General features: G+C 55.6%; 1 protein-coding gene across 4 annotated transcripts; it reads left to right on the top strand.

Moving 5' to 3' along the window:
• The first annotated feature begins 1,556 nt into the window (after window positions 1-1,556).
• On the top strand, window positions 1,557-14,313 carry RHBG (Rh family B glycoprotein). Of its 4 annotated transcripts, none has more exons than XM_029231016.1 (11): window positions 1,597-1,811; window positions 6,849-7,021; window positions 7,357-7,439; window positions 7,533-7,683; window positions 7,800-7,947; window positions 9,772-9,938; window positions 10,241-10,378; window positions 10,459-10,592; window positions 11,153-11,274; window positions 12,281-12,354; window positions 12,553-14,313. In XM_029231016.1, exons 1-11 carry the CDS (start codon window positions 1,625-1,627, stop codon window positions 12,619-12,621), a joined length of 1,446 nt encoding a protein of 481 aa, XP_029086849.1. In that variant the 5' UTR covers window positions 1,597-1,624; the 3' UTR covers window positions 12,622-14,313. The 4 variants fall into 4 exon arrangements, with proteins under 4 accessions (XP_029086850.1, XP_029086849.1, XP_029086847.1 ...); XM_029231014.1 differs by having other exon boundaries at window positions 9,772-10,031; XM_029231017.1 differs by lacking the exon at window positions 7,357-7,439 and having other exon boundaries at window positions 1,557-1,811; window positions 6,849-7,035; window positions 12,553-12,953.
• The last annotated feature ends 10,859 nt before the right edge of the window (window positions 14,314-25,172 follow it).

Here is a 25,172-nt window from a genome sequence, read left to right as displayed (position 1 = left end):
AGTTCTGGGCAGTGGCTGGTCCCTATGGGCCTAGGCCACATCCCCTGAGAAGAGCAGCTCTTCCTTCAGGCCGAGGTCTGAGACATCTTTGCAAATACCCACAAGTCCCTCCCACACAACAACCCCTTCAGACAGCTGGGGTTAGGCTACGGGCAGTGTAGACAGAGGGCCTTCCCCACCACCAGCCCCACTGGCCTTCACGTTTTCCTCTTTGAAGCCCCTTGTGGCCTCTGGGAGTCAGAACCAATAATGTGAGGGTCCTCCATCTGTTTAGAGGTCTCCAGGGGCCCGGCACCCACTGGGTAGAGGCCACGTACCTCTGCCTGCTGATACCCACCCCTGGCCTCAGTTCCTGAGCACCCTGAACGTGTGCACGGTTTCTGCTTATGTGGGTCCCCTTCTTGAAACATCTCCTCTTCTTTCTTCACTTACTCAGTTTCTAGGTTGGCCTTCCAGGCTGCCTTCAGACACCACCTCCCGGGAAGCAATTCTCCATCTTTGTCCCCTCCCTCATCCCCACTCCTGTGGGTTCTGCAGCCTCTCCTCTAGGCCCCCAGAGCCTCTGTGATTCCCAGGGTCACACATTTACCCCAGTGGTAATTCAGTTCTCTCCTAAGTGTCTCTCTCCCAACTGGAGAGTGGCTCCTGGAGGGAGGGGTCATCTAGTTCATCTCTGAAGCCTGGTTCACAGTAAGTGCTCAATTAACAGCTGCCTCCTCGCTGTCTATCTACCAGGACCCCAGCGGATGCAAATCTTGCTTGTGTAACAAGGGTCTCTTGACTCTTAACTGAGAAGACCCTCCTGCCATCTAGCTTCCCTTCTTTCCAGCTGCTGGGGCAGCCCAGACCCTCTCATATCCACACTGGACGTGCAGGGAACCCAAGTGTCAGTTGGCCCCTGCCCAGCCTGCTCGCAGGTCCAGCCTTCTGACCTACAAGTGTTGTGGGATGCAGATGCGGGTGAGGAGGCTGAGGCTTGGGAGTGGGGTAAGGAACTCAACTGTTGAGGCTCAGACCTCCCCGGCCAGGTTAATCATCAATGCCTAGAGAGCCGGCTGTTCTTTATCTCCGTTCCCTATCGCCTTTTCAGTTGGGCAAAAGATTGAGTAATCCCTCTCCTCTCTCTTGTATTAACCCTGGAGGGGCTCGGCCAGGGAAGTCTGAGCCTATAAGGCCGCTTATTCTTTGGGAAACACTCTCTAACAGCACGTTTGAGGGGGCGGGTGCCCTCCCTTCTTCCTCCCCCCCACCGCCCCCTGCGGTCGCGCAGCTGCGCCCCAGCAGTTAGAACATAGGGCGCCTCTCTAGGGTCATTTCCAAGGACCTGTCCCAACCGGAACGGCGCCAGGGTCAGCTGGCCCAAAGGAAAGAGGACTTGGGGGTACAAACGCCCCATCGCCTTCCACTCCTTGCCCCACCTCAGGCCTGGGACGCCGCCCACCCTTCCCCGCCTCCCGGGCTGGAGCCAGGAACTGCGGGCAGGTAAGCCTCCTTGTGGGCGGGGCCTGGCTCCAGTGGGCGGGGCCTGGCTCGAGTGAAACCTGCCCGGCCCGCCCGGTGAGTGTCTCCCAGGGCCGCGCGCCAGGAGCCCTAGCCGGAGCCGGAGACTCGCAGCTTCTATCCCATGGCCGGGTCTCCCCGCCGCACCGCGGGCCGGCGACTGCAGCTGCCCCTGCTGTGCCTCCTCCTCCAGGGCGCCACCGCCATCCTCTTTGCGGTCTTTGTCCGCTACAACCATGAAACCGACGCTGCCCTCTGGCACTGGCACAACCACAGTAACGCGGACAATGAATTTTACTTTCGCTACCCAAGTGAGTGCGGGTGAGGGCACGGGGAGAGCTAAGGCCCTAAGCTCCCCCGATGTCTTGGGAGGGAGCACTTGGATGCCCAGATCTAAGGTGCCCCAGATTTATTATAATAACACCCTTTCACTAGCGTCTGCCACGTTCCAGGTATTATGCTGAGGGCGGCACACGCATTTTTTCTCCTTTAGTCTATGAAGTAGGCAAAGATGGGGAAACTGAGGCTCAGAGAGGTTAGGTGGCTGGTTCAGGGTCTTGCTGTCAGAATTGAGGGAGCTGGGATTTGAACCCAGATCTGAAGCCCCAGCTTTACCTACTCTCTTGTTGGCCTAGTTGGGCTTTGCTGGGCTGTTCAGAGACTTTGCCTTTCCTGGGGCCTCCATCCTGACCACAGGGAAAAAATCATCTGGGCAGGGGAGGTAGGGAGTGGGGCACAGGAGGCAGTGATGGTATTAGCTGTGAAGGCAGCCAAGACTAGTGGACTGAGATATTTCTTTCCCAGTCCCCCAAAGCTGGTCCTTCCAGAGCCAGAGAGAAAATGATGTAACTATCCACCAGCCAATCACAGAGTAGCAGCCCCCCAGCCCTGCGAAGGAGGCAAGGCAGGGTCATTAGCCCATTTCACCCAGGAGGAAGCTGAGGCTCAAAGGGGTTGTGATTTGTTCATGATCACCTACCATGTGAGTGACAGAGCTGGAACTAGGACTCAGCCATCCTCAGGTCCTAGCACCACAGCTCACCTGCCTGCTGACAAGGCCCAGGAAGGAGAAGGTTAAGCCCCTGCCCCCTGTTGTGGACAGAGCCTCTCCCTCAAGATTGGGGACCCAACCTTGTGACTCAGGCCCTGGGCAGCTGGGACCAGATCTCCCAGACTTCATCACAAATGTTTGACCAGGTCTCTAAGCCTCAGTTTTCCCCATCTGAGCAATGGGGAGAAAGATGCCTCCATTTGAAGGGTATCCATTCAAATGAGGCCCAGAATGTGAGAATCTCCTATAAAAATCCCAGGCTGTTATTACCCTACTTTCTGTATGCAGAGCTGGTGGCAGTGTGTCCCCACCTGACCCTCTCCCAGCCCCAACCCCAAGAAAATGAAGCTCACAATGCTGAGGATAGAGAGGGTGAGGTGGAGGCTTGGACCTGGGCATAAAGTGCCAGAATACCGGCCATCCTAGGCCGAGGGAGGGCTGCAGCTCCTCCCGCCCCACATTTCACCCCAATTCTGGCTGCATGAGGTGAGCCATGGATGCTGGAATCAAAGCCAGAGCCACAGAGCTGGGATGGCAGACTCTTGGGGTCATACATTTGTCCACAGAGATGGGGAGTTGGGCAGGGACAGTCCACAGGCTGCGAGAGGTAAGCTCTTGTCCTAGGGTCTGACCTGGCTGCCTGCCATGGACCCCCATTTGCTTCTCCCATGGGCCTCAAGGCCTCCAAGCCCTGCTTGCTTCACAGTCCTCCCTGAAACCCCCAACCTCTCATCCCTCTGCTGCAATGGTAGGCTCTCCTGGATGCACAGTTTTCTGTCCCTGGATTGCAATAAGAGGAATAGCAGTGGGAATCCTACCTCTTTTACTGCACTAGGTTTCTATCCCTGTGGACTTGGGACCCTGGTGCAGGGATGGGTTGGGGAGGAGGGAGGTGTGAGGTCCGTGGAGCGTGGGGCTTTGATGAGCCAAGTCTTCACCTATCCCTGTGTCCTGGAGAAGTGGTCAGGGCCAGAGGGTGGTGTAGCCACTGCCCTTTGATTTGGGAGATGAAAGAGAGTTTTGCCGCTGTTGTTTAGCTGTGGGACTAGCCAATGCCAAATGCGTGGCTGCTCTGAGTATCTGTCTGTTACCTCTATAGGAAGGGCCTTTAGAGCTCATCTGATCCACTCCTCTCAGATGTGGAGAGAGAGCCAGAGAGGTCATGTGACTGCCCAAGATCACACAGCAAGTTAGCCAGCCTAGAACCGGGTCTCTTGACTCCCCATCTGCAGACTTTCCCCACATTACAAACTTCTTATCCTATGAGGCAAGTAATGGAAAATAAGAAAGGGGGAAAACGAATACAACATGTAAAGCAACTATACTCCAATAAAAAAAAAAGAGAGAGAGAGAGAAAGAAAGAAGGGGAGAAACTAGGGGAAAAGACTAGGCATACAGGGGACACAGAAGCAAAGATGAGAAAGGGTTCTAAGAAAAAATATGGACAGGTTCTTTTTTATATATCTCTGAGACCTGACTTGCAGGGAGAGGGATTTAGGACAAATGGAATCAGGATTTTCTTGAGGTGGGGGCAGGGGGAAGTGACTGGGACCAGAGTGGTTTGTGACTTTTCTAGGAGAATACAGCCCTATCTGCCCTCTTAAAGGCACGTGGGGGTAGAGTGGTGGGGGGAGATGGCCTCCCCAGCTTACCACTCTCTTTTTCCTGCTTCTCACATTTTATATCCCCACTTTACAGATGAGGAAACTGAGGCTTAGAGAGGTTAAGTGGCTTGTCCAAGATCACACGATGAGAAGTGGAGGGGGGAGGTGCTGGAATTTAAATCCAGCTCTGTTAGATGCTAAAGCCCCAGCTTTAACTGTCCCTTTGTCCCACAGTCTGACCTTGTTCAGGAGTCATCTGGTGCGGTTGGGGAGGGGCAATAAGGGGAGGAGGGAGGGTGATAGGTGGCTCTAGAGGGCTTTTATCTTCTCTCCAACCAAAGGTGCATGGGTTTGGTGGGGGTGGGGATGTGATGGAAAACAGGCTCCATCCTGCCCAACCCAGGGATCCCCTGAAGGGAATGTTGAGGGGTCATCTCATCTATCCCCCTGCCTCCAGCTGGAATAGCCCCTTACCCACCACAGTCCATGGAGAATGTCTGTGTGGAATGTTCCACAGAGTGGAATGAGTAAAGGAGATTTCTTGATGTTTAGACTCCAGGTGAAAGGCCAAGGGATTGAGTTTTGATTCCAAACAAACCCGGGGTAGGAGATGTAAATATTATTGCCATTTAAGACAAGTTCTAGAGCGGGTTTCGGCATGAAATGGGCATGACCCAGCCCCTTTTGTTGTTTTGTTATCCTTGGGCAGAAGAACAGACATGGCACCCCCTTTACTGTTTGCACAAGGAGAAAACAAGTCAGGCCGTGAGGCTAAAAGAACTAAGGCTTCGGGCTGAGTTCTAAAAGATACCTCTCCTTTTCTGTTGGGTTTTGAGATCTGAGAGGGAAGAGAGATCTGGGTGATTTGGGGAGTGAGTTGGGCTGGAAAAGTGGCACAGTGGTGGAGACATTTAGTGAGGCCAGCGGACCTCCAGACCCTCACCCACTTGGCCACTGGGGCTGGCAGCTGAGCTGTAGACCTCCAGTTCCAACATGCACCCAACCCTCTGCCAAGGGCTTGCAAACTCATTTCCTATCAGCCCATACACAGCACACACACACACACACACACACACACACACACGCACACACATACAAAAGCAGAAAAATTTGCTTCTCTCAAAGTTGTTGATTACATTCTAAAGTTCAGTAATAAATTTTTGGCTTGTTGGTGCTTCACCTTTCAACAAAAAAGGTGATTGTGATTTTCTTTCTTTGTGATCTGCCTCTTTCTACAAGAGACGCGGTCATTTACAACAAAAACGTGAATAAGAAAAGTATAGAAGCAGTACACAAATAATAAACACTGTGAAGGCCTACAGTTGTTATAGTTGAAATTCCTGTAGCTCTGAGCTTCCAGGCAGCTAGGAAAAAGGGGTAATATGGCCAGTTATGCATTCTCATCAGAATCAAGGAAGCCTCACCTACGTGATTCTTTGATCCCTTGATGGCTGTCCTCCACCGACAGCTCTACATTCCCAGAGCCTGGTGCATGACAGCTTAGTAAACATCTATCACATGAACGAGGGAAAGCAAACCAGCTCCTGGTTCCTCAGGGGTAATGACATTTCCTAGTACTAAGTTCCAGGAGAAATTTCTCACATGGAGCTATGAAAGGAGAGTTTATGGTCATGGTTGACCCTGTTTCTCAGTAAGTTATTTACAACAAATGCAATAATGCACTCAAGTGTTTCTCTAGTATTTCTCAATTAAAGCCAGAGATAGCACAGCATTATGGATACATAGACCCAAGACAAAGGAAACAGGACTAGATGCACTGGCTGAACATCATAGCAGGTTGTGTTTCAAACCCTATTTACAAGTAGATGGGGGGAGGGGTACAGAACAAACTAATACAAAAGCAAATTGTTGTATTTATCTCATTTTCACTATTACTATTTATTATTTTAGATTTTTTTTACACAGAATAGAAAGCAAACAGAAAAGACCCCAAATCTCCCTGCCCAGAAACCCCACTGACACTTTAAAAAATTCAAGTGATTCATCTATAAAATTAAAACATTCAAAGTATAGAAAGAAACAAACTATAGGGTAAAATCCTCCTTCCCGGAGTGGCCATATTGCATACCTCCAGGGGGCATTATTTGCTCCAGAGTTGTACAGCTCAGCAGCCCTGCCCCCTCCCTTCAATTTCTTTTCTCTGAGATAATCTCTGTTAACAATTTAAAGTTATTTTTGTAAATTAATTTATAAAATTTAAAATCCTGAAAATGGAGAGGTATAGATTCTGAAGTATGAGGAATGGAGGGTAGACATCAAGAAGGACTTCCGACAGAAAGGGAAAATTTAAGAAAACCCGGAAGGGGAAGAGAATTTCCAGCACAGAGGGCAGGGACTGTGCCAGGAAAGAACACAGGAAAGGTTGGAATTTTCACTGGTTGTAAGCAACCCAGGGATAGGGCAAATGAGTGGGGCAGAGAAGAGAGCGGAGGGCTCTACTCTCTTGCTCTGACCTGGCGACAGCAGGGATGGTCTGGGTCCCACTGCTCTAAGCTGTCCAGCTTTGCATGGGGGATCTGGGCTGGGAGGCCAGCCATGCCCAGGGAGTTTTATAAGCTCGGCTCCAGCCTCAGGGCGGCCCTGGCTGGTGAGAGCTGGGGGCACTGGCAGGATGGCTGATTGGTGGATGGCTGGCAGCCTGAGCAGCCCTGAATGCCCCCTCCACCCTGCAGGCTTCCAGGATGTGCACACCATGATCTTCGTGGGCTTCGGCTTCCTCATGGTCTTCCTGCAGCGCTACGGCTTCAGCAGCGTGGGCTTCACCTTCCTCTCGGCCGCCTTTGCCCTGCAGTGGTCCACACTCGTCCAGGGGTTCTTCCACTCCTTCCACCATGGCCACATCCATGTAGGCGTAGAGAGGTGGGCAGTGGCGGTCACCCTGGCTCCCCTCAGGTCTACCTGGGAGGCCCCTGTCCAAGGGACCCAGCTCAAACCCAGTCCCTCAAGTCTGCTCCCTGACCGAGGTTTTTGACCCATCCGTTGATTTCTTTTAGGTGCTCTGCCTATTCTGTTGCCTGATTTCTTCTCCCATCCTCGAGCCCCACCTCCCCATTTCTTTAGGCCCCTTATTACCCAAGAGATGTTGGGAGGATAGATAGTGTCATGGAAAAGGGCAGGGTTCAGAGGAGCTCTTGATTCAAGATCTGGTTCTTCCACCTGTTGTGGGCTTTGTTTGCTAAGGCCCAGAACCTCCCTGAGACTCTGTTTCCGCATCCACAAAAAAGGCGAGGTGATACCTTCCTGCCTACCGGGGAAAAGCTTAGGTGGGTAGGCTCATTGCCTCCTCCCCTCCCCCCACCCCCCAGGGCTGCCCTCGCTTCCAGCCCCCTCTCACGCTCCCCATCCCAACCCCCCAGCATGATCGATGCTGACTTCTGCGCTGGGGCTGTGCTTATCTCCTTTGGTGCCATACTGGGCAAGACTGGGCCGGCTCAGCTTCTGCTCATGGCCCTGCTGGAGGTGGTGCTGTTTGGCCTCAACGAGTTTGTGCTCCTTAGTCTCCTCAGGGTGAGTCTGGATGGGGATGGGGTGAGGAGTGGGAGTGGCCAGGGCCAGGCCCTGAGCAGGGAGGGCGTGGGGTAGGGGCGAGGGGCTGCCCCTCCACCTCAGCTCCACCTCCCCAGGTGAAGGATGCAGGAGGCTCCATGACTATTCACGCTTTTGGTGCCTACTTCGGGCTGGTCCTCTCCAGGGTCCTCTATAGGCCCCAGCTGGAGAAGAGCAAGCATCGCCAGGGCTCCGTCTACCGTTCGGACCTCTTTGCCATGATTGGTGAGGCCTGCTGAGGTGTGGTGGGTACGGGGCCGGTTCATCTCCAGGCCTGGTCTTGGGGTGCCACCTAGAATCCTTGGGGCTCTGGCTGGGAACTCCCTTCCAACTCAGATTCTTCCACCAGAGCCCCGGCACTTCCACCAGAACTCAGCACTGGGGTATGCACATGCCCTGAGACCATCCTAGGGGCCTTTCTCAATTGAAGTCTGAGGGCACCAATCTCTGTTGAAGACCTCCAGGGTCCCCACTACCGACAGTTAGATACCAGGCTCCTCAGCCTGGCGCACCCACCCCTGCAGGATCTTGGCTACTCCTCCCCGCCTTGCCCCCTCCCCACTCACTCTCCCCGCGCTCTCTCTCCAGCCAGATTCAGCTTCTCCCCATCTCTAACCTCCGGGCTTTTGTCCCTGGGGCTGCGTCCCCCCTCCTGAGGTCAGGTCCTCTCAGGGGATTTCCTGGAAGCCCCTGCACTCTCAAGGGGGAGAAGGAGAGGTCGTAGGTCACGCCAGCGAGCAGTAGGGTCTGACCTGCAAGCCCCATCATCACCACCTGTTTCTCCTAAGCGCATACCTCCGCGTAGGCTTCTGCTCCTCTCTCTTTGTTCACTAATGAGTCAGGAAAGGAAATCCATATTTTATGTTGTTTTTTTTTTTTGCGGTACGCGGGCCTCTCCCGTTGCGGAGCACAGGCTCCGGACGCGCAGGCTCAGCGGCCATGGCTCAGGGGCCCAGCCGCTCCGCGGCATGTGGGATCTTCCCAGACCGGGGCACGAACCCGTGTCCCCTGCATTGGCAGGCGGACTCTCAACCACTGCGCCACCAGGGAAGCCTTATTTTATGTTTTTGAGGGTAGTATTGAGTAGTGACCGAAGTGCCCGTTCTTACATTAAAAAGAGACTGGTTTTGTATTTCTTGCTCACCTCTGGACTTGTTGTGAAATAGAGCATGTGGAATCCTAGGTCAGCTGAGGCCTCCTTGCCCTTTGAGACCCAGATAAGTTTAGCTTGAAGTCCAAAGGCTTCCCCAAGATGTCTGTGCTTTCCTGCGAGGCTTACATTCTCAGATCTCCTCTGCCTCCCAGCTTCTTCCAGACAGGAAAACTGGCCTCTTCCTTGATTCCTCCCAAAACTCTTCTCAGAAGACGCATGTGTACGTGTGGTAGATTTTAATCAGACTGTGGAGGTGCAGAAGTTACATCGCAACCCAAGGACCACTCAGGACTAAGGGGCAGTCTCTCAAGCCTCTTTGCTCTGCTGACCCTACCCTACCGGGTCCCCAGCTCCCCTTCACCTGCCCTTGGCCCCTCCCCCCCCTCCAGGACTGACCTGGGACCCGCAGGCAGGGCATATGGAGCTCCCAGTCCTTACCCCAGATGCGCAGGCCCAGCCCATTGGTGCTCATGGCAGGGCCCACCCTCTCCAGGGGGCAGTTGAGGTTATAAAACAAGTGATTTTCCTCTTATGTATATCAAGTACCAGATTAGTGCCTGACATGTGGTGCCCTTTGCCTTTTTTTCTTTCCTTTTCTGATACTTAAAAAATCTCAACCCCCTGTGGTTTTCAATCAAGTAGCTCCCTTTTGTGCCAGTACCCTGCGATAGCTACCATTTGTTGAACATTTAGTACTGGCTAGGCCATGCGCTATGCACTTGGTATGTATCACCTCATTTAGTCCTCACTTTATAAAGTAGGTATCACTATCCCCACTTTACAGATGAGAAAACTGAGGCTGCTGAGAGTAGGTGACTTGAGTGCAGTTACACAGCTTGTACCTTGTGGGGGAGTCACCTCCTTCCTCTCATTCTGCCTGCCTGCCCACCATTTAGGGACCATCTTCCTATGGATCTTCTGGCCTAGTTTCAACTCTGCACCCACTACGCTGGGGGATGGGCAGCATCGGTCGGCTCTCAACACGTACTACTCCTTGACTGCCAGCACCCTCAGCACCTTCGCCTTGTCAGCCCTTGTCGGGAGGGATGGGCGGCTGGACATGGTATGGGGGAGAGGCTTGGGAGAGGCAGAGGGATGGACCGGGAGGCGGGGGAGAGATCGGAGACCCTGCAAGGAGGATTCTCCAGGGGAACAGGTAACGGCACAGGCACAGGGGGCTCCATCTGCACTGGAGGCGTTGGGTCAGAGCATGAGGTGATGACAGGATAGCAGGAGAGTTAGAGGGTTAGATGGTGGGGGGACTTCAGAAGCAGTAGGTGCTACTGTGGTGGGCAGAGTTGGGTTGGGTGTGGGTGTGACGATCTGAAAGGGCCTCCAACGCCTTGTTCTTCTGTGCTCGCTTAGGTCCACATCCAGAATGCCGCACTGGCCGGAGGGGTTGTGGTGGGGACATCGGCTGAAATGATGCTGACACCCTTTGGGGCTCTGGTAGCTGGCTTCCTGGCTGGGACCGTCTCCACACTGGGGTACAAGTTCTTCACGGTACAGATGCCTCTTGGGCCCTGGGCAAAACAGGGGGTCTTCGGAGGGCACACGAGACTCATTATTGTCCTGTTCTCCAGCCCACCCTTGAGTCAAAACTCAAAGTCCAAGACACGTGCGGTGTCCACAACCTCCACGGGATGCCTGGGGTCCTGGGAGCGCTCTTGGGGGTCCTTGTGGCTGGACTGGCCACCCATGAAGCTTACGGAGATGGGTGAGTTCTCCCCACCCTCACCCCCCATCCCCAGTGGAATCGTTATCCCCCTTGAACTAAGTTCCTCACTCTCTTCCTCCTGTTGTGGGCCAACAAGAAAAAGCTGTCTATTTTCTTTCATTCATTCATTCATTCCTCTACCTCCTGGGAGCTGAAGAAACTGGGGTGAACAAGACTGGGGACTGCCTTCTTGGTCCTCACTCAAGCGCAGCAGAAGGTCATTGAACAAATGATTTCAATAGTGTTATTACTAAAGGGTCAGGTAAGAGGTACTGACCCTTAGGATAGATTTTTGCACATCAGGGCTCAGAAAAGAGGGCAGGCAAAAGTGACCCTCAAAGTGAGCCTTGAAAGGTGTGAGGGTGTTGCTGGCACACGGGAGGTGGGAGGGTGTTCCAGGCTATGGGCCTGACTGGAGCAAAGGCCCGGAGGTGACTCAGCCTGGCAGCTCCCTTGAGGCCCTTTTGGCCGGTGCAGGAAGCGGTGCAGTGCACTGATGCACTGACCAGCCCTGGCTCCATGCTCCATCCCTGTCTCCCCCCACCCTCCCCTCCCTGCAGCCTAGAGAGCGTGTTTCCACTCCTAGCCAAGGGCCAGCGCAGCGCGACGTCTCAGGCCATGCACCAGCTCTTCGGACTGTTTGTCACACTGATATTTGCCTCTGTGGGTGGGAGCCTTGGAGGTGAGTGACCTTGGCCTGGGGGGGGAGGGGGGGATGGGCGTTGTGAGGAGCTCCAGGGAGGGCAGAAGACAGAGGAGGGGGTTTCTCTGGAGGAAGGGCCATTTCATCCCATCCCCCTGCCATTCATTTACTCACAGGTATCTGTTGAGCGCCTACTTTGTGCCAGGTGCAGGGTGGGGTTGTACATTTAAGGGGTAACTTCCTCCAGATAAGTAGGACAAAGTGGGTACTTGCTCCCTTCCGATGCCAAGGGAAGGTGGGAAGCCTGCTAGGGGCTGACAGATCCCTCTCCTCTGTGGCTACCCTGTGCTGCTCCCTCTGCCCACTAGAGGGCAGCCCAACCTCAGGCTGAGGCCCTGAAGCGTGTAGGGCTAGGGGCAGGGAGGGAAGAGCCCTGCCTGTCTCATCACTAGACTGGAGCACAAAAACCTTCCACAGAGGCAGCCTGCCCACTGACGCCAGGTCAGGCAGTCCTTCCTGATATCTGGCCTTAGTCCTTTTGGCCTTCAGAATAAAACGTCTGATTGAGTATCCCCACCCTCCTGCTCCCACCCTGAGATTTTCATTCTCAAACAAGGTTCAGCTCATTCATTCATTTAATTACTTACTTACTCAATAAACACTTTCTGCACCCCTCCTGGATAGGCGGCCACAGAAGGCTTATGAGCTGTGGTTCATGACAGACTCACTATTTGGTCCGTTCCCAGCTGTGCCAACTTGAATAAGTTATTTAACTTCTTTAAGCCTTGGCCCCCTTCTCTGTAACAGAGGGATCATATTCACCTTGCAGGGTTGCTGTGGTTGCTTAAGGAGGGCAATGCTTGTCAAGCACTTTGCATAGGGCCTAGCAAAAGTTGGTGCTCGATAAATACCACTGTGATATGCCTGTGCTGGGCATCACGTTGACCTCATGCCTCCTGGCTCCTCTGTGCCCAGTGGTATTGAGTGGCAGTCTCCCCCATGGGGTTGGCAAAAAGCCTCACACATGATCCCCTACTGCCACCAGGGCTCCTGCTGAGGCTGCCCTTCTTGGACTCCCCGCCAGACTCCCAGTGCTACGAGGACCAGGTTTACTGGGAGGTGAGATGTGGTTGCAGCCCCTCAGGCCCATGGGGCTCTCTCACCCTCCAACCTTCCCTTCCCTGCCACACCTCCTCTGATCCAACCTGCCTCTTTCCTTCCTCGCTTGCTCCTTCTCCTCTGGGGTCCCTCCCTGAGCTGTGGTCTCCAGCCCCCTGGAGCTGCCCCTTCACCTGCTCCTCCATCCTTGCCCTCCAGGTGCCTGGGGAGCATGAGGATTTAGCCCAGGGACCTCTGAGGGCAGAGGAACTGGAGACTCAGGCCTAACTTGCTTCCAGGCCTTGAAAGGACGCTCTCCTTTTAGAATATGATGGCTGGCTACCGTTGGGAAGCTTTTCTTTTCTAGTTCCCATCACTTCTGCTGCAAGAAAGAAGACAGGAGCCGGAAGGAGCCTCCTTACCATAGGCAGCATTGGGGGAGGGGCTGTAACTAGTGTGGTGAGGGGAGAGCCTCACACAGCCCCACCCCACCGCCCCACGCCCTGCAAGTGAGGCCCCCAAGTGACTGCTGATCCACTGGACCAGCATCACTCCGTTACAGTGAAGCCTGAGCCAGGGCCTGGCTCTCTGAGGGTGATAAATACCACGGTCACCGAGGACTCTCACTCCTTTTTTTGTGCACTTGGAATTTGGGGGGCTTCTCCTACCATCTAACTCACAATTTTGGAACCTCGGGCGAGAAAGGACCTTAGTGGTGACAATATCCTGCCTCCCTGGGTCCATGGAACTCGCCCTAGGATGCCGTGTTCTGATAGGTGGATGCCCAGACTGGGCTTACCTGCCTCCAGAGACAGGAAGCTCATTCTCCTCTAGCAAGTGTGTGTTTGTTATAGGACAGACAGCTCAGGCTCCTGGAGAGCTCTTCCTATTCCAGAATGGCTGCCACTCTGACCCTCAACTTGGGTGGCCTCTGAACAGAGTAGGAAGAGGGCCCCTGCTGGGACTAAGAGGGGCATAAGGAGTTCTTTGCCACTAACTCCTCAGAAGCTGGAAGCAGCCAGCCCCCAGGCACCAACTTACGTCCCTGTCCCGAGTCTGAGGAGTGGGGACTAGGAAGGGCAAATGAGCTGCTGCAGAGAATGGGGCTTCCGTCAGCCTGAAGCCATCTGACCACCAGAGGGCGCTCCAGACCCAGCAGAGGAAGATGCGGCCTTTCTTGCCCCTCCATCCTCTACCAAGAATGGGAAGTCCTTCCTACAGCCTAACGGCATCCCTGTCTGCTTCAGCTCTGGTCCTCACTATTCATGCCACAAGACTTTTCTGAGCTCCCAGTCCCTATCACATGTCATTCCAGATCTCTCATTCAACAGAGAATCCATCCTCCCAGTAGACCAGAGCTCCTTTCCCAACCCCGAAGTACTGGGACCCCCCTCTGCCCTCTCCTGCTCTTCCCTTCTGGCAAGAGTGAGCATGCCTAGAGACCTCTTCCTCAAAACCAAAACCCATGCACACGTAGGAACCCAAGGAGGGATTGCTGAGGCCTAGTTCTGGGACAGGGGCAAAAGGTGCCGCCACGAGGCTCCATCCTCACTGTAGCTGAAGGGACTGAGTCTGGCTGGGGAAAGAGGTCAAGCACAGAGTTGAAGAAAAGCTGAGGAACAAGGAGAGAGAAGTGCCCCATGGGGACCACCCCTGCCCATGTGGCCCAAATATATTTGGTATATCCCTCCCCTTGAGCTCCCCTCCTTCCTCCACAGCCTCCCCTGACCATTGCTGGCTGGGGTAGGTATGTTGGAGGGAGATCCCTGTGCTGAGGCAGGATGACTGCTGAGATTGCAAAAAGGTACCCTGTCCTGTCAGCCCCTGCTGGGAGGGAGTCTGGGCAAGCAGAGGCCCATCCCCCGTTTCACCCTGCAGAGCCATCCCTCTGCCTCTGCATGGATCCAGGTACAGCCAGCTGACCTGTTCTTCCCCTGAGCTCCCTGAGCAGTCCTCAAACAGAGATCTGAAAGACTTATAGGAAGGAGAGACTTAAGGATAAGACCCTCCCTGCCCTTGCTTATCCTGGGTGGGAAAGGTTACGAGTATTCATTTACTACGCATACCACCAACATTTTCCCACTTGATCCTTTCCTTCTACTCTGGTTCTTTCTTGACCACAACCAAATCTCCTCCAGGCTTGACAGAAAGGGGCTGCTCTAGCCTAGGCTGGTCATTGCTACCATCTCAATCCAGGGAGGCTTCCTGGAGAAGGGACAACTAAACCCTCCCTGGGAGAGGGCAGTTACCCAGCCAGCTTCTAAGGGAGGAAAGGCTACAGTTCCTAGGGTGGCCCACCAAGAGATCCCTGAGAAAGGGTGATGGCTGCCCGACAAGAGATGGCCCTGAATATCCCCTAACCAGATAGTTCAGGCTCCATCACCCCCATAAAGCCTCTCATGGCCTGGGAGACGCTGCTGAGCTCTACTACAAGATACAGCACCCTGGCTTCATGGCTCAGGGGACTCCGTCCTGGACTGAACTCTCCTAAACCAGGCCCTTGGTTTTTCCCTCTGCATTTCCTCCTCTCCCTCCCCCAGCTTTTCCTGTAGTGCCTAGCACCCTGGTGGGCAGTCCATAGATTGTTCGGTCCAAATGATGGACTGAGCCATCATTACTGGTTTGGGTCTGGGGGTGATCGTCCCATTACTGCTTTCAGGCAGGGAGCTCAGAGGGCAGGGAAGGCAGGTATCCTTGGAGCCTCTCTGCTTCACCAAGACTAAGCCCCTCCCCCATCTTTCCTGTAGCCCCTGGCTCAGCACCATTGGTTCCCCACACGGTGGCCCATCCATTCAGGCTGGGTTGACAGGGTGACAATGAACAGGTCAAGGAGATGGCGGGGACAGGGGCAAAGGGAGCTCCTTCCTCACCCCTTCAGGACAATGAGGCCTCTGCCCCTCAGGGACAGCCCCTCTGATCACTGCCATTATCACTCTCAATGCAGGACAATCAGACACTTGCCCACTCATGAACTCCGTCTGTCCAGCCCCAGTGCCTGAGCTCGGGGGACAATGATGGACGAGGACACTTGGCCCCTGCTCGCCTCCCAGGGCCCCACTGATGGGGAAGGTTGGCCGCACTGGGGTCAGTGTCAAGCCAGCAGAGCCAGAGGCATTAGGAAAGGGTTTCTGGAGGTGGAGCTGTACGGGCTTGGCACAAGTATGTGTGGGCGACAACAGAGCTTCCTGCCCAGACATCTGGCTGGGAGGTCCAAGGTTCCCCACGCGCCTCAGGGTGCTTCTGTGCCTGTGTGGCCAGAGCCCCCTGGGCCGGGCCAGGAGCTAGGAGCTGCTCCTCTGACCTCTGGAGGACCTGGCGCCCTGAACCTGCATAGCCTGGGGAAGGCCTGAGATGCCCCGTTATTGGGATTCAAATCACGGCGCATGGTGGCCCCAGCTCAGGGAGGAATTAGACACGGCGTGGGTGTCCGAAGTGGGGGTCGGTGGCGGTCCCGGGACAGACTAACTCGGCAGCCGCGTCCCCCGCCCCACCTCACCCCAATATTTCTCTCCCACCGTCACGATCTCCCCCGCCCGGCTCTGCGCGCCCCGTCTCCTTTGTCTGGTCCTCCCGCCCGCGCCCAGCCGGGTCCTCCGCGCCGCCCCGCGCGCCCCGGCCCGTGCGCCCGCCGGCGCTGCCGCCGCTGCCCGGGAACAATGCGGGCCAATGTCTCCGGGCGGGCGAGCGGGCTATGCAAATGTCCAACGGCCTGTGAGAATCCCCCTCTGCCGCCGCCCCGGCTTCCACCGCCTGAAAGGGGCTGGCGGCCAGGCCCGGGTGGGGGAGGCCGTCCCTGCATAGGGATGAGCTGTCTTCCCGGAGCGCCCGCCCCGGACAGAGCGCTATTGTCTCCGTGCCGCCGTCTGATCGCCGATCGGAGTTCGCCAGCCCGGGGAGGAAGGAAGAAGGCGACCCAAACCACGCCTTGGGGCCAGGCAGGGGTGGTCACCTGTTTCCTCCATACCTACTCCTCTCCCCAAAGAGCCTTGACTTTGGGGTCAGACCTTGGTGGGCCCCCAACTTGGCACCCCACTCACACAAATCAGTTCATTTCTGAGCCTCGTCTCTTGGAGGTTAAACCTAGCCTATAGGTGATGCTCTTCCCATCCTCCCTACCTGTTAACTGCCCTCTCCATCGCCATCCATTTTTTCACATTACATTGACCAGAGGTGTCTCTGGAGCCAGTTCCCTTCCAGAACCTTGAGGGAAATACTCATAGTTTCCCCAAAGCAGGTTACTGGACAGAGATGCCCCCGAGGGATCCTCTGTGACTCATGAGCCCCAGGCCCAGTCCAGGCCTCCTTCCTGCTTCCTTCTGCTGCCACCACCAGTTAAGAAGGCCCACCATTTACTGGGAGAAGCCCTAGCCATGCGGGACTGAAAGAAACTTCTCCAGTGATGTCGAGGTGCTGGGGAGTGGTTTGCCACAGAAAGTGCCCTCCCACAAGTGAAACGTGCATCCCTCTACCCCCAGCCCAGGAGCTTGTGCCCATCTAACAGATGATATTGGCCCAACACTGGATAGTAGGCAAGGGACCCTATGCTGGAAGCAGAGTCCGTTCTAGCTGGGAACTTGGCCTCTGCTCTTGGGTGCTTACAGGCTGAGCTCCAGTAACTGGGCTTTCGACTCTGCAAGGTGCAGGACCTGATTCCACCTTTTCTAAACTCCCACACAGGCTCATGATCAAGGGCTGATGCCACTCAGGTGGGAGCTATTTCAGAGCTGGTGCCTGGGTCCTTGAAACAGTGATGCTTCTGAGACTCGTAAGGTTTTCGGGGCAAAATCAATCGGGGCAACATCAAAATGAGAACTGTCCCAGGAAGTCCAGGTTTTCAGTTCCAGTAAGGCAGGAGAGGGTTGAATGGGGAGAGGAGGGAGAAGACGCTGGTAGGGCAGGCAGTCTTCCGGGAAGCAGGGCTTCTAGTGCTGCCTCAGAGGCCTGTTCATTTCTGGTTTGGCCCAGGCTCTCACTAAGACGGAGCACTTCCTTCCGTCCTCCTGGCCTCTGTGACGAGATCCAGGTACAACATGTGTGGCAACTCCATTCTGGGGAGGTGGAGGTGCAGTGCGGGCAGTGGAGCCTGGCCTCCTGGGATAGCATTTGGGAGACAGATAAGAGGAAAGTTGGGGTCAGGGGATGTGGGCTGGGAGCTGAGGCATTTTATGGTGCCAGGGAAGTAGCCAGAGTCCTGTCCACCCCCACTCCCCACCTTTGGAAGTGGGCCCTCCTCCAACTCCTCACTGGGTCTCTGCTCCAACCTGGAACCCTCCAAAACATTCTGACCTGGGGCTGCCCAGCCTCATGGAAACTCCTCCGGGGACCCCAAAAGCCACATCTGAAAGAAGCCAAACCCAGGTCCCTGCACGTCTCCACACATGGCTAGAGGCTCCACCCACCTGAGCCCCAGAGCACATCCTTCCTCCCATGACCCTCCCTCTTCTCTTCCAGGACATTTGCAGGTGGTCCCCAGAAGAGGTTGGACCAGAGATACCTGCTCTGAAGGGGGCCCTCTCTCTCTTTGGCCTGGATTTCTGGAGCTCTCTGGGCCTGCTCTGGATGGTCTTTGGAAGGTCCCTGGGCAGGAGCCAAGCAGACCCATCTTGGTTCTGAGGCTGAGAGAAGAAGTGGGCTTTGTTGTGCTGGGGCATCGGCTGGATTCTTAAGTTCGCTTTTCCTACCCTGCTCGTCTTGGCAGGGGAGCCCTCAGCTGGAGAAGATGCCCCCCCCCAACCCTAGTGTCCCCTCCTTCCCAGCTCAGCACCATCCATCTCCGTCTCCCCAGAGCAAGGAATGTGGCTCCAGGACACTGTGGGGCTTGTTCCCAATCCCCTTCTAGCTCATTTCACTTGGGCTTTTACAGGCTCGCCTTCATCCCACAGGCTGCTGTCTGGGTTCTGGCTCTGACGGCGCAGACAGAGATCTCCCCTCCTCCCTGCAATTCCTCACGCTTCATTTTGTCCCAACACCATCTGAGGAGGCTACGCCGTGGGGGGTCAAGGAACCCTGGTGTGGGAGCCGGTGGGGGCAGTGTCCCCCTTCTTCCCAGCCCTCCAGCCACTCAGCTGGCCTCTGCTGTAGCTGGACCCTACAGCTGCACGGTATCTGCAAGCTATGCACAGGGTCTGCAAGCCATCCATCCCCTCACTAGCATTCCTGTCCGCGCCCCGCAAGCCTCGATTATTGGTGGAATTAGTACCGGGCTTCTTGTTGGCAGTTGCTAATTAAGACCATTTTTAAACGTGGTTATTAATGCTGCAGAGGGCTGTAGCTGCCAGCATCTATCACCCGCACCACTGGTGAGGTGCTGGCTCCGGATGGCTCCCGCCTGCCTCCATTTTGCCCCACCAGGCTTCAGGTCTTCGAGGCAAGGGTTGGTGGGTACAGAAGTTCAGAGGGGGTTTAGCTGAGCCTTCCAGAGAAATGGAGGGGCCGCCTTCACTCCAGGGTGCCCCCAAAGTGGAACCGTGAGTGTGTGTGTTGGTTGGGGGGGGCACTGTGTGAGCCACGTGCTGCCAGTATCTTTCTTCCCCAGAATGTTCAGGGCTGCGTCAGGATGGAGCTCATGAAGACTCTAGAGAGAGCTTGGGCCATCCCCTAACCTGCCCCTCTGCTCTCCAGCAACCCAAATACCGGCTTTGCCTTGAGCCAGGTGAGGGGGACCATTTCAGTGAGACACTCCATATAAAAGGGGGTGATGCATCCGAGTGGAGCATTTACCTCACAGTTGCTGAGTACCTACCAGGTGCCAGGCCTTAGGGATCCTCTCATAAATAAATCACCCTTCCAGGGCACTGTCCCAAATCCCTCCAGACTGGCTGAGGTCTGCCTCCTCTGTAGACCCCCTCAGCCCCTTGCACACTTCAGCCAGCCTCACGGTGTGTTGTACTGAGCTATTCATTTTTACCTGCTCACCCCCCTGGACCACACATTGCTCAAGGACAGCGGCTGTATGCTGCTTACTGCAAACAGTAAAAGGCTTTGTTGATTCAGCCTTCTCGCCCCGCTCCCTCCTCTCTGACCTCCAGCCTTGGCCTTCCAGAGCAGGATGTGTGGCATGGAGCCTCTGGCCCATTTTGCCTCCGTTGGACCCAGTCAGCCAGGACACGGAGGAGGTGTATGTGGCCTGGCATGCAGGGCTGGGCCTCTCAGGGGCCTTCCAAGGGAGCCGGTCCGCTCTCAGCAGGCCTGTCTGGGCTTCCCCTCCGGCCCAGCCTGGCCGCTGCACCCCTCCCTCTCCACCCATGTCCGGAGAGGCGGCCCAAGGCGGCTCAGGAGAGCTTGGGAAGGGACCCTCCCCCATACACCTGCTCTTCCCCATTCTTCTCCATGCGGATTTTACTGCCTTGACCCTTTCCTGCAGCTTTTGAAGGAAGGATCCACCAAGACTTTAGTGTCCCCCAATCCAGGAAAAGAGAAGAGGAAAAAGAAGTCCTAGAAACAAAACCCCTCCAACAACCTTAAAGTAGGAGAGATTGGTTGGAAGCCTTTTAATCCCTTAATCCCTCTCAGATGGGCCTCGAGACGTTAATGATTTTCCTAATTATTCCCTCCCATTTTCCCATCGCTCTGTAAGGACTTTCGAGAGGAGTGAAATTCCGAGTGAGCGGGTGTGGGATGAATGGTGGGACCACCTCCCCCCGAGATCGAGCCCAGAGTCCAGGCGGCTGGGGAGGTGGGGGAAGTCCAGGAGCGCTCCAGCTGGGGGCTAGGGCTTCCCTGCCACTGACACCCGTGTGCAAGGCGGGCCTGGGACAATGGGGCTGTCGGGGGCTGCCTGAGAGGGCCAGGTGTGGGGCTGGGGTCCCCTCAGTGTGAATGGCCCATTATCCTGCCTAGAGGATGGGAGTGGAGGGTCTCTTTGTGTACCCCAGGAAAGGCCCCTCTGGGTGATAATCACCCTGGGAGGGAGGTGGATGTGGTGATAAGGGTCTTTAGAGGGGGCCAAGCCTCCTCAGAGAACAGTTGGCCATTCAGGCCTTTGGCCCTTCTCTTGTTTCCAGCAGCCTGGGATCCTGTGGCCCATCCATGGGGGTGGGGGTGAGGGGGAGGCCAGCAGACGTGGCCTAGCTCTGAGCTCAAGCCCCCTCCCCATCACCGTAGCCTGCTACACTAAGTTTGGGGGTAACCTTCTGCAGGAAACCACCCCCAGACCCCCTTCCCAACCCCTACCTAGTCTTGGGTACCCTGGGGCCTTGCCTCACCTCCACCAAGACACTGAGTTTCTGAGAGTAGACCTTGATCCTGGCGTGTTGCTCTACTTTATAAAACACTCGCAGAGATTCTCATTCCACCTCTACAAACTCCCTGTGGGGTGAGGGCATCAGCCTCATTTCACAGATGACAAAACTGAGTTTTGGAGCAGTGAAGGGACTCGTGTGAGTTTACACAGCCAGTAGAGGCAAAACTGAGATTAGAGCCTGATCTTCCAATCCTAGGCACAGGGCTTTTGCACTTGCTCCCTCTGCCTGGAATGCTCACCTCCCTAATGACCACGTGGCTGGCTTCCTCATCTCCTTTGGTCTTTGCTCAAATCACATCCTCCATGAAAGGAGAAGTCTGGAGTTTCCTAAAAAGTGACACGGGAGGTGGGGGAGAGTAGGTGGAGGTGCAGATGGAACGACTGGCCGTTGTTGAAGCTGGATGAGGGGTAGATGGGGGTTCGTTAGATTAGTCTATTTATTTTTGCATCTATTTAACATCTTCCACAAGGAAAGTTTGGACAGAATCTGGCCTTCCGGAGGCACCTTATTTTAAGTTGAATTCACCACCCCAACTCCAGCCCTTATGTTCCCTTTCCCTTCCTATTTTTCTTCAGATCATTCATCAGCATCTCTACCTATTTTGAGTATTTGCTTGGATTCATGTTGGTCTCCCACAGTAGCCTCACGAGGCCTGAGGTCCTGGGGTCTGTTGGTGCGGGCTGGTGCCCTGGCACACAGAGCGGCACCTGGCACTTAGGGGCGCTTTGTCCATATTAGCGAAGGCCCGGATGACCTGGGTTTGCGGCTGAAGGCTCTTGGCCAAGCCGCCTTGAAGCAAAGAAAGGGCGACCCATCGGCTTGGGTTTCCGGCCTGTGGGGTCCTTCAGCACCTGGAGCCACAGCCGGAGGGTCCTTCCCAGCGCCCTCCAGCCTGGGCTAAGCCCCTAAGTGTCCCATTATGTACCATTCACTTCTCACTTTGTCGGGCCCGTCCGCAGCCGCTGCGTCCTTTTGTCAGAGGGGCCTGGGAGTGCGAGGGGCTATTACCACAAGGCCTCATTATTCCCAGCCAGAGCAATAATGACGAGTCCCTTCCCCAGGCTAGCACATTTTGCAGGGTCCCTCCCATTTAATAACTATAATAACAGCCACCATTTATGAGCCCCCACTTCGTGCCCCGCCGCGCCAAGCACTTTACATACATTATCTCATTTAATCCCCCCAACAGCTCTGGCAAATAGCTACTGTTTGTATCCCCATTTTTCAGATAAGAATGCTAAGACTGGGTGCCCAGAGCTCCTTTATCCTCAGCTCAGCCATACAGGGGGAGGAAGGGCAGGGATACACCCATGCCCCAGATGGGACAAGGAGGCGCAGAGACAGGAGGTGGTCTGGGAGAGAGCACACAGCAGATAGCAGGGCCCACGGCTGGGGCTGGGCAGCAAGCGTCCCTCGGGCATGTGCAGAGGAGGGCGGGCAGCCGCCCTCAGACCTCTTCAGGGGAGAGCAGCCAGGCCGTCACTGTGTGTTCACAGGGGCAGCTGCTGGCTTGGGGAGCTTCAGTGACTTGCCCTGTGCAGGGCTAGTGAGAATCCAGGGGCTCTGCCCGCAATGCCCACCCGATAGGGAGGGGGCGCTTCTGCTCCCTGGGCCAACACTGAAATGCTCTTAGAGGACCCGGCGGAGTGTGGGGCACAGGGACCAGGCCCTGGGAGGAGGCAGGAGCAGGGTGAGAGAAGGGGGAGGTAGAGGGAAGGAACTGAAATTGCACTGTTTCCTCCCCAGTGAGGAGTCTCAGGGGTTCTCTTATGCTCTGGCCTTTGGGGTTAAACACTGTCCTTCCCAAGCTTTCAAAAAAGATGCAGTAATTATTATTTTAAATTAGATTTATTTCTGAATGATAATTTCTTCACTTTTTAAAATGTTAACTTTATTATTGATTTATTTATTTATTTGAGGCTTCCCTGGTGGCGCAGTGGTTAAGAATACGCCTGCCAACGCAGGGGACATGGGTTTGAGCCCTGCTCCAGGAAGATCCCACATGCCGCGGGGCAACTAAGCCTGTGCGCCACAGCTACTGAGCCTGCGCTCTAGAGCCTGTGCTCCGCAACAGGAGAAGCCACCGCCATGAGAAGCCCGCGCACCGCAACGAAGAGTAGCACCCCCCTTGCGGCAAACAGAGAAAGCTCGCTCAGCAAAGACCCAACGCAGCCAAAAAATAATAATAATAATAACTTATTTGGCCATGTGGCATATGGGATTTAAGTTCCCTGACCAGGGATCGAAGCCATGCCCCCTGCAGTGGAAGCGAGGGGTCTTAACCACAGACCACCAGGGAGGTCCCCAGTAATTTCTTCACTTTAAGGGCATAAAACTTTAGAGGCCCGAAAGGGTGTACCACACAGTAAAGTTTCCTTCCTGCATCCGGGTCTCCACCACCCAGTTCCCATCCCAGAGGCAACTAATGTTTCTGGTCTCCCCTGTATCCTCCCAGAGCTGCTCAGACATTTAGTTATAAAAGTAAACACCAGCCCCTCACCAGGCCATTCATCTGTTTCCTAAATGCGTGGTAAGCACCTTCTCAGCCAGGCTCTAGGCAGCCAGAGAGAACCCTTACCTCTTAGGGGATCTAGGGGTTGCAGGGGAGAGGAAGATCTCTCAGAGGGCAGAAACGGAGCAGAAGGGATGGCTTTCCAAGGAGAGGGAACAGCATATGCAAAGGCTTAGCGGTGTGACACCTGATGTGTGTCCAGGTCCCTAGTGTACCTTCTGCATGCGAGGCAGGAGGGGGTCTGCACCACCTCGGTCAGGCTGGACTCCCAGAGTCCGGGGTCTTTGGGCTACAATCTGCATGCTCTTGCCCCTCAGCCTGAGGTCTCTCAGAGTCTAGAGAGGGTTTGTTCATCCGTCCCTTCCTAGAAAGGAGCCACCCCTGGCCAGTGGGACCCCTGGCGTCTGCTTAGCCAGGGGGCTGGGCCCAGCCCTAGTCCCGAGGGGGAGACCTACTTTACCATGGTTGTGAGGGTGAAATCAGTTTATAGAGTGTTTTGTACAATGCTCGACACAGAGTACGTTTGCAGTTCGTGTTGGCGTTGTAACTGTTCCCAGGACACCCTAACCATCCCCGTCTCAATGTCCTCTCTCTGTGGGAACGTAAGTATCCTCCTTGCTCACTCCTGGCCCCCCAGATTCTTCTTCAGGCTCCCAGAACTCCACTGAACCGCAGCCTTCCCCTTGGTTTCTCAGGGAGAGCAGTAGGGGGAGCCTCGCCGGGGCACAGGACCCCGTGAGCTGAGGTGTTCACAGTGGAGAGAAAGACTGCCCCTCCTGGCCCCGCAACTCCGCCTCTTCTCACCCACCCTCCTTTAAAAGGAACCCACCCCCACTCATTACCGAGCCCCAGCAGCCGGGCCCTGGCTACAGCCCTGGCTAAAGGCAGCAATTAGATCGTTAGCACCAGCCCCAACCCACCTGCTTGGAGTCCCTCAAACGCATTTTAATTATAATCCCTTAATCTCCCTCAGATGGCGAGGCTGGCTCTAGGGCTTTTGCCCCCAAATAGCCCCTTCCCTCACTCTCTTCCCCCAATTAAGAGGTCCTCTCAGCAGAGAGCCCCTCTCCCAGCTAAAGGCCTCCCCACCTGGAAGCAGCCGCCTCACGGGCTCTGTCGCCCTCTCTATGGGAAGTGGCCCCAGATGGCCGGCTAGTCCGCCTGACGTTCCCATGTGTGTGGCTGCGCCCCCTCGGATTATGTGCCTCCTGCCTGGGCACGAGCTGAGATGCCCGGGACCACTTGTCTCTCCCTTGGTCTCCTCTTGTCCTGGTTTCTTTGTGTCCTCCGGGTAGCATCTCCCCCCGGCCCTTTCACAATGACTTCTATTTTCCTGTCAACCCATCCATGCCACCCTGTCCGGGCCAGCTGTCTCCTTGGCAATTCCATCCAGGAGCAGCCAGGTTCTGTCACAGGTGGAACTGAGGCCAGGGCCCTGACGGGACGTCTCCTGGTGGCAGCGCTATAGTGACCTCCAGCTGACCTCAGCAGAGTGCAGCCTTGCCCTCTTGCCCCTCGTTGCCCATCAGGGCTCTGAGACCCTCCGCCACGTAGGGACTGGCAGAACATTGGGCGGCCTCTGTCCCTGAGCTCTGAGCAGGGCAGAGGCAGGGGGAGGGACGAGATGACCCAGCATGTGGCCCTGTCTGAAGCTGAGCCTGGATGAAGCTCTTTCCTGGGAAAGTTCTGTCACTAATTGACTTGCAAATGCCTTGTTTGTCCCCAGATTCATAATTAGTGCTAAGGATTTCTAGGGCCCCATCCCGGAGGGGGCTTTTTTTGGGGCAGCCTGTTCCTCTCCCCTCTCTGAGGTCGGCCGGGCTGGGGGTGGGCAGAGCCGGGCACCGGTGCCCAGCTGCCGTCCAGCGTTCCCACGGCTCTGGTGCCAGCGTGTGAAAGGCGAGGTGCGGGGGACGCGGGGGCTGAGGCTCCCCGCCATCCTTCAGCCGGGACCAGGGCCAAAGCCCTGAGGCTCCAGGAAACGCCAGAGCTGGGGAGCGGAGCGGGCAGTGGCAGTGGGTGGGGGCCGGCTGGCACCCCCAGGAAGGAGAGCCCAGCCGGTGCCTGGGCTGGCATTGGCCGAG

This window comes from Monodon monoceros, unplaced genomic scaffold (assembly GCF_005190385.1).
Source record: "Monodon monoceros isolate NGI ecotype Baffin Bay Population unplaced genomic scaffold, NGI_Narwhal_1 Super_Scaffold_18, whole genome shotgun sequence".
NCBI lineage: Eukaryota > Metazoa > Chordata > Mammalia > Artiodactyla > Monodontidae > Monodon > Monodon monoceros.
This window is presented reverse-complemented; position numbering and strand designations above follow the sequence as displayed.

Coding starts and splice junctions, on each gene's coding strand:
- RHBG (XM_029231014.1), top strand. CDS start 1,625: ATGGCCGGGTCTCCCCGCCGCACCGCGGGCCGGCGACTGCAGCTGCCC. Junction 1,812..6,848: donor ATTTTACTTTCGCTACCCAA/GTGAGTGCGGGT, acceptor TCCACCCTGCAG/GCTTCCAGGATGTGCACACC. Junction 10,593..11,152: donor CATGAAGCTTACGGAGATGG/GTGAGTTCTCCC, acceptor CCCTCCCTGCAG/CCTAGAGAGCGTGTTTCCAC.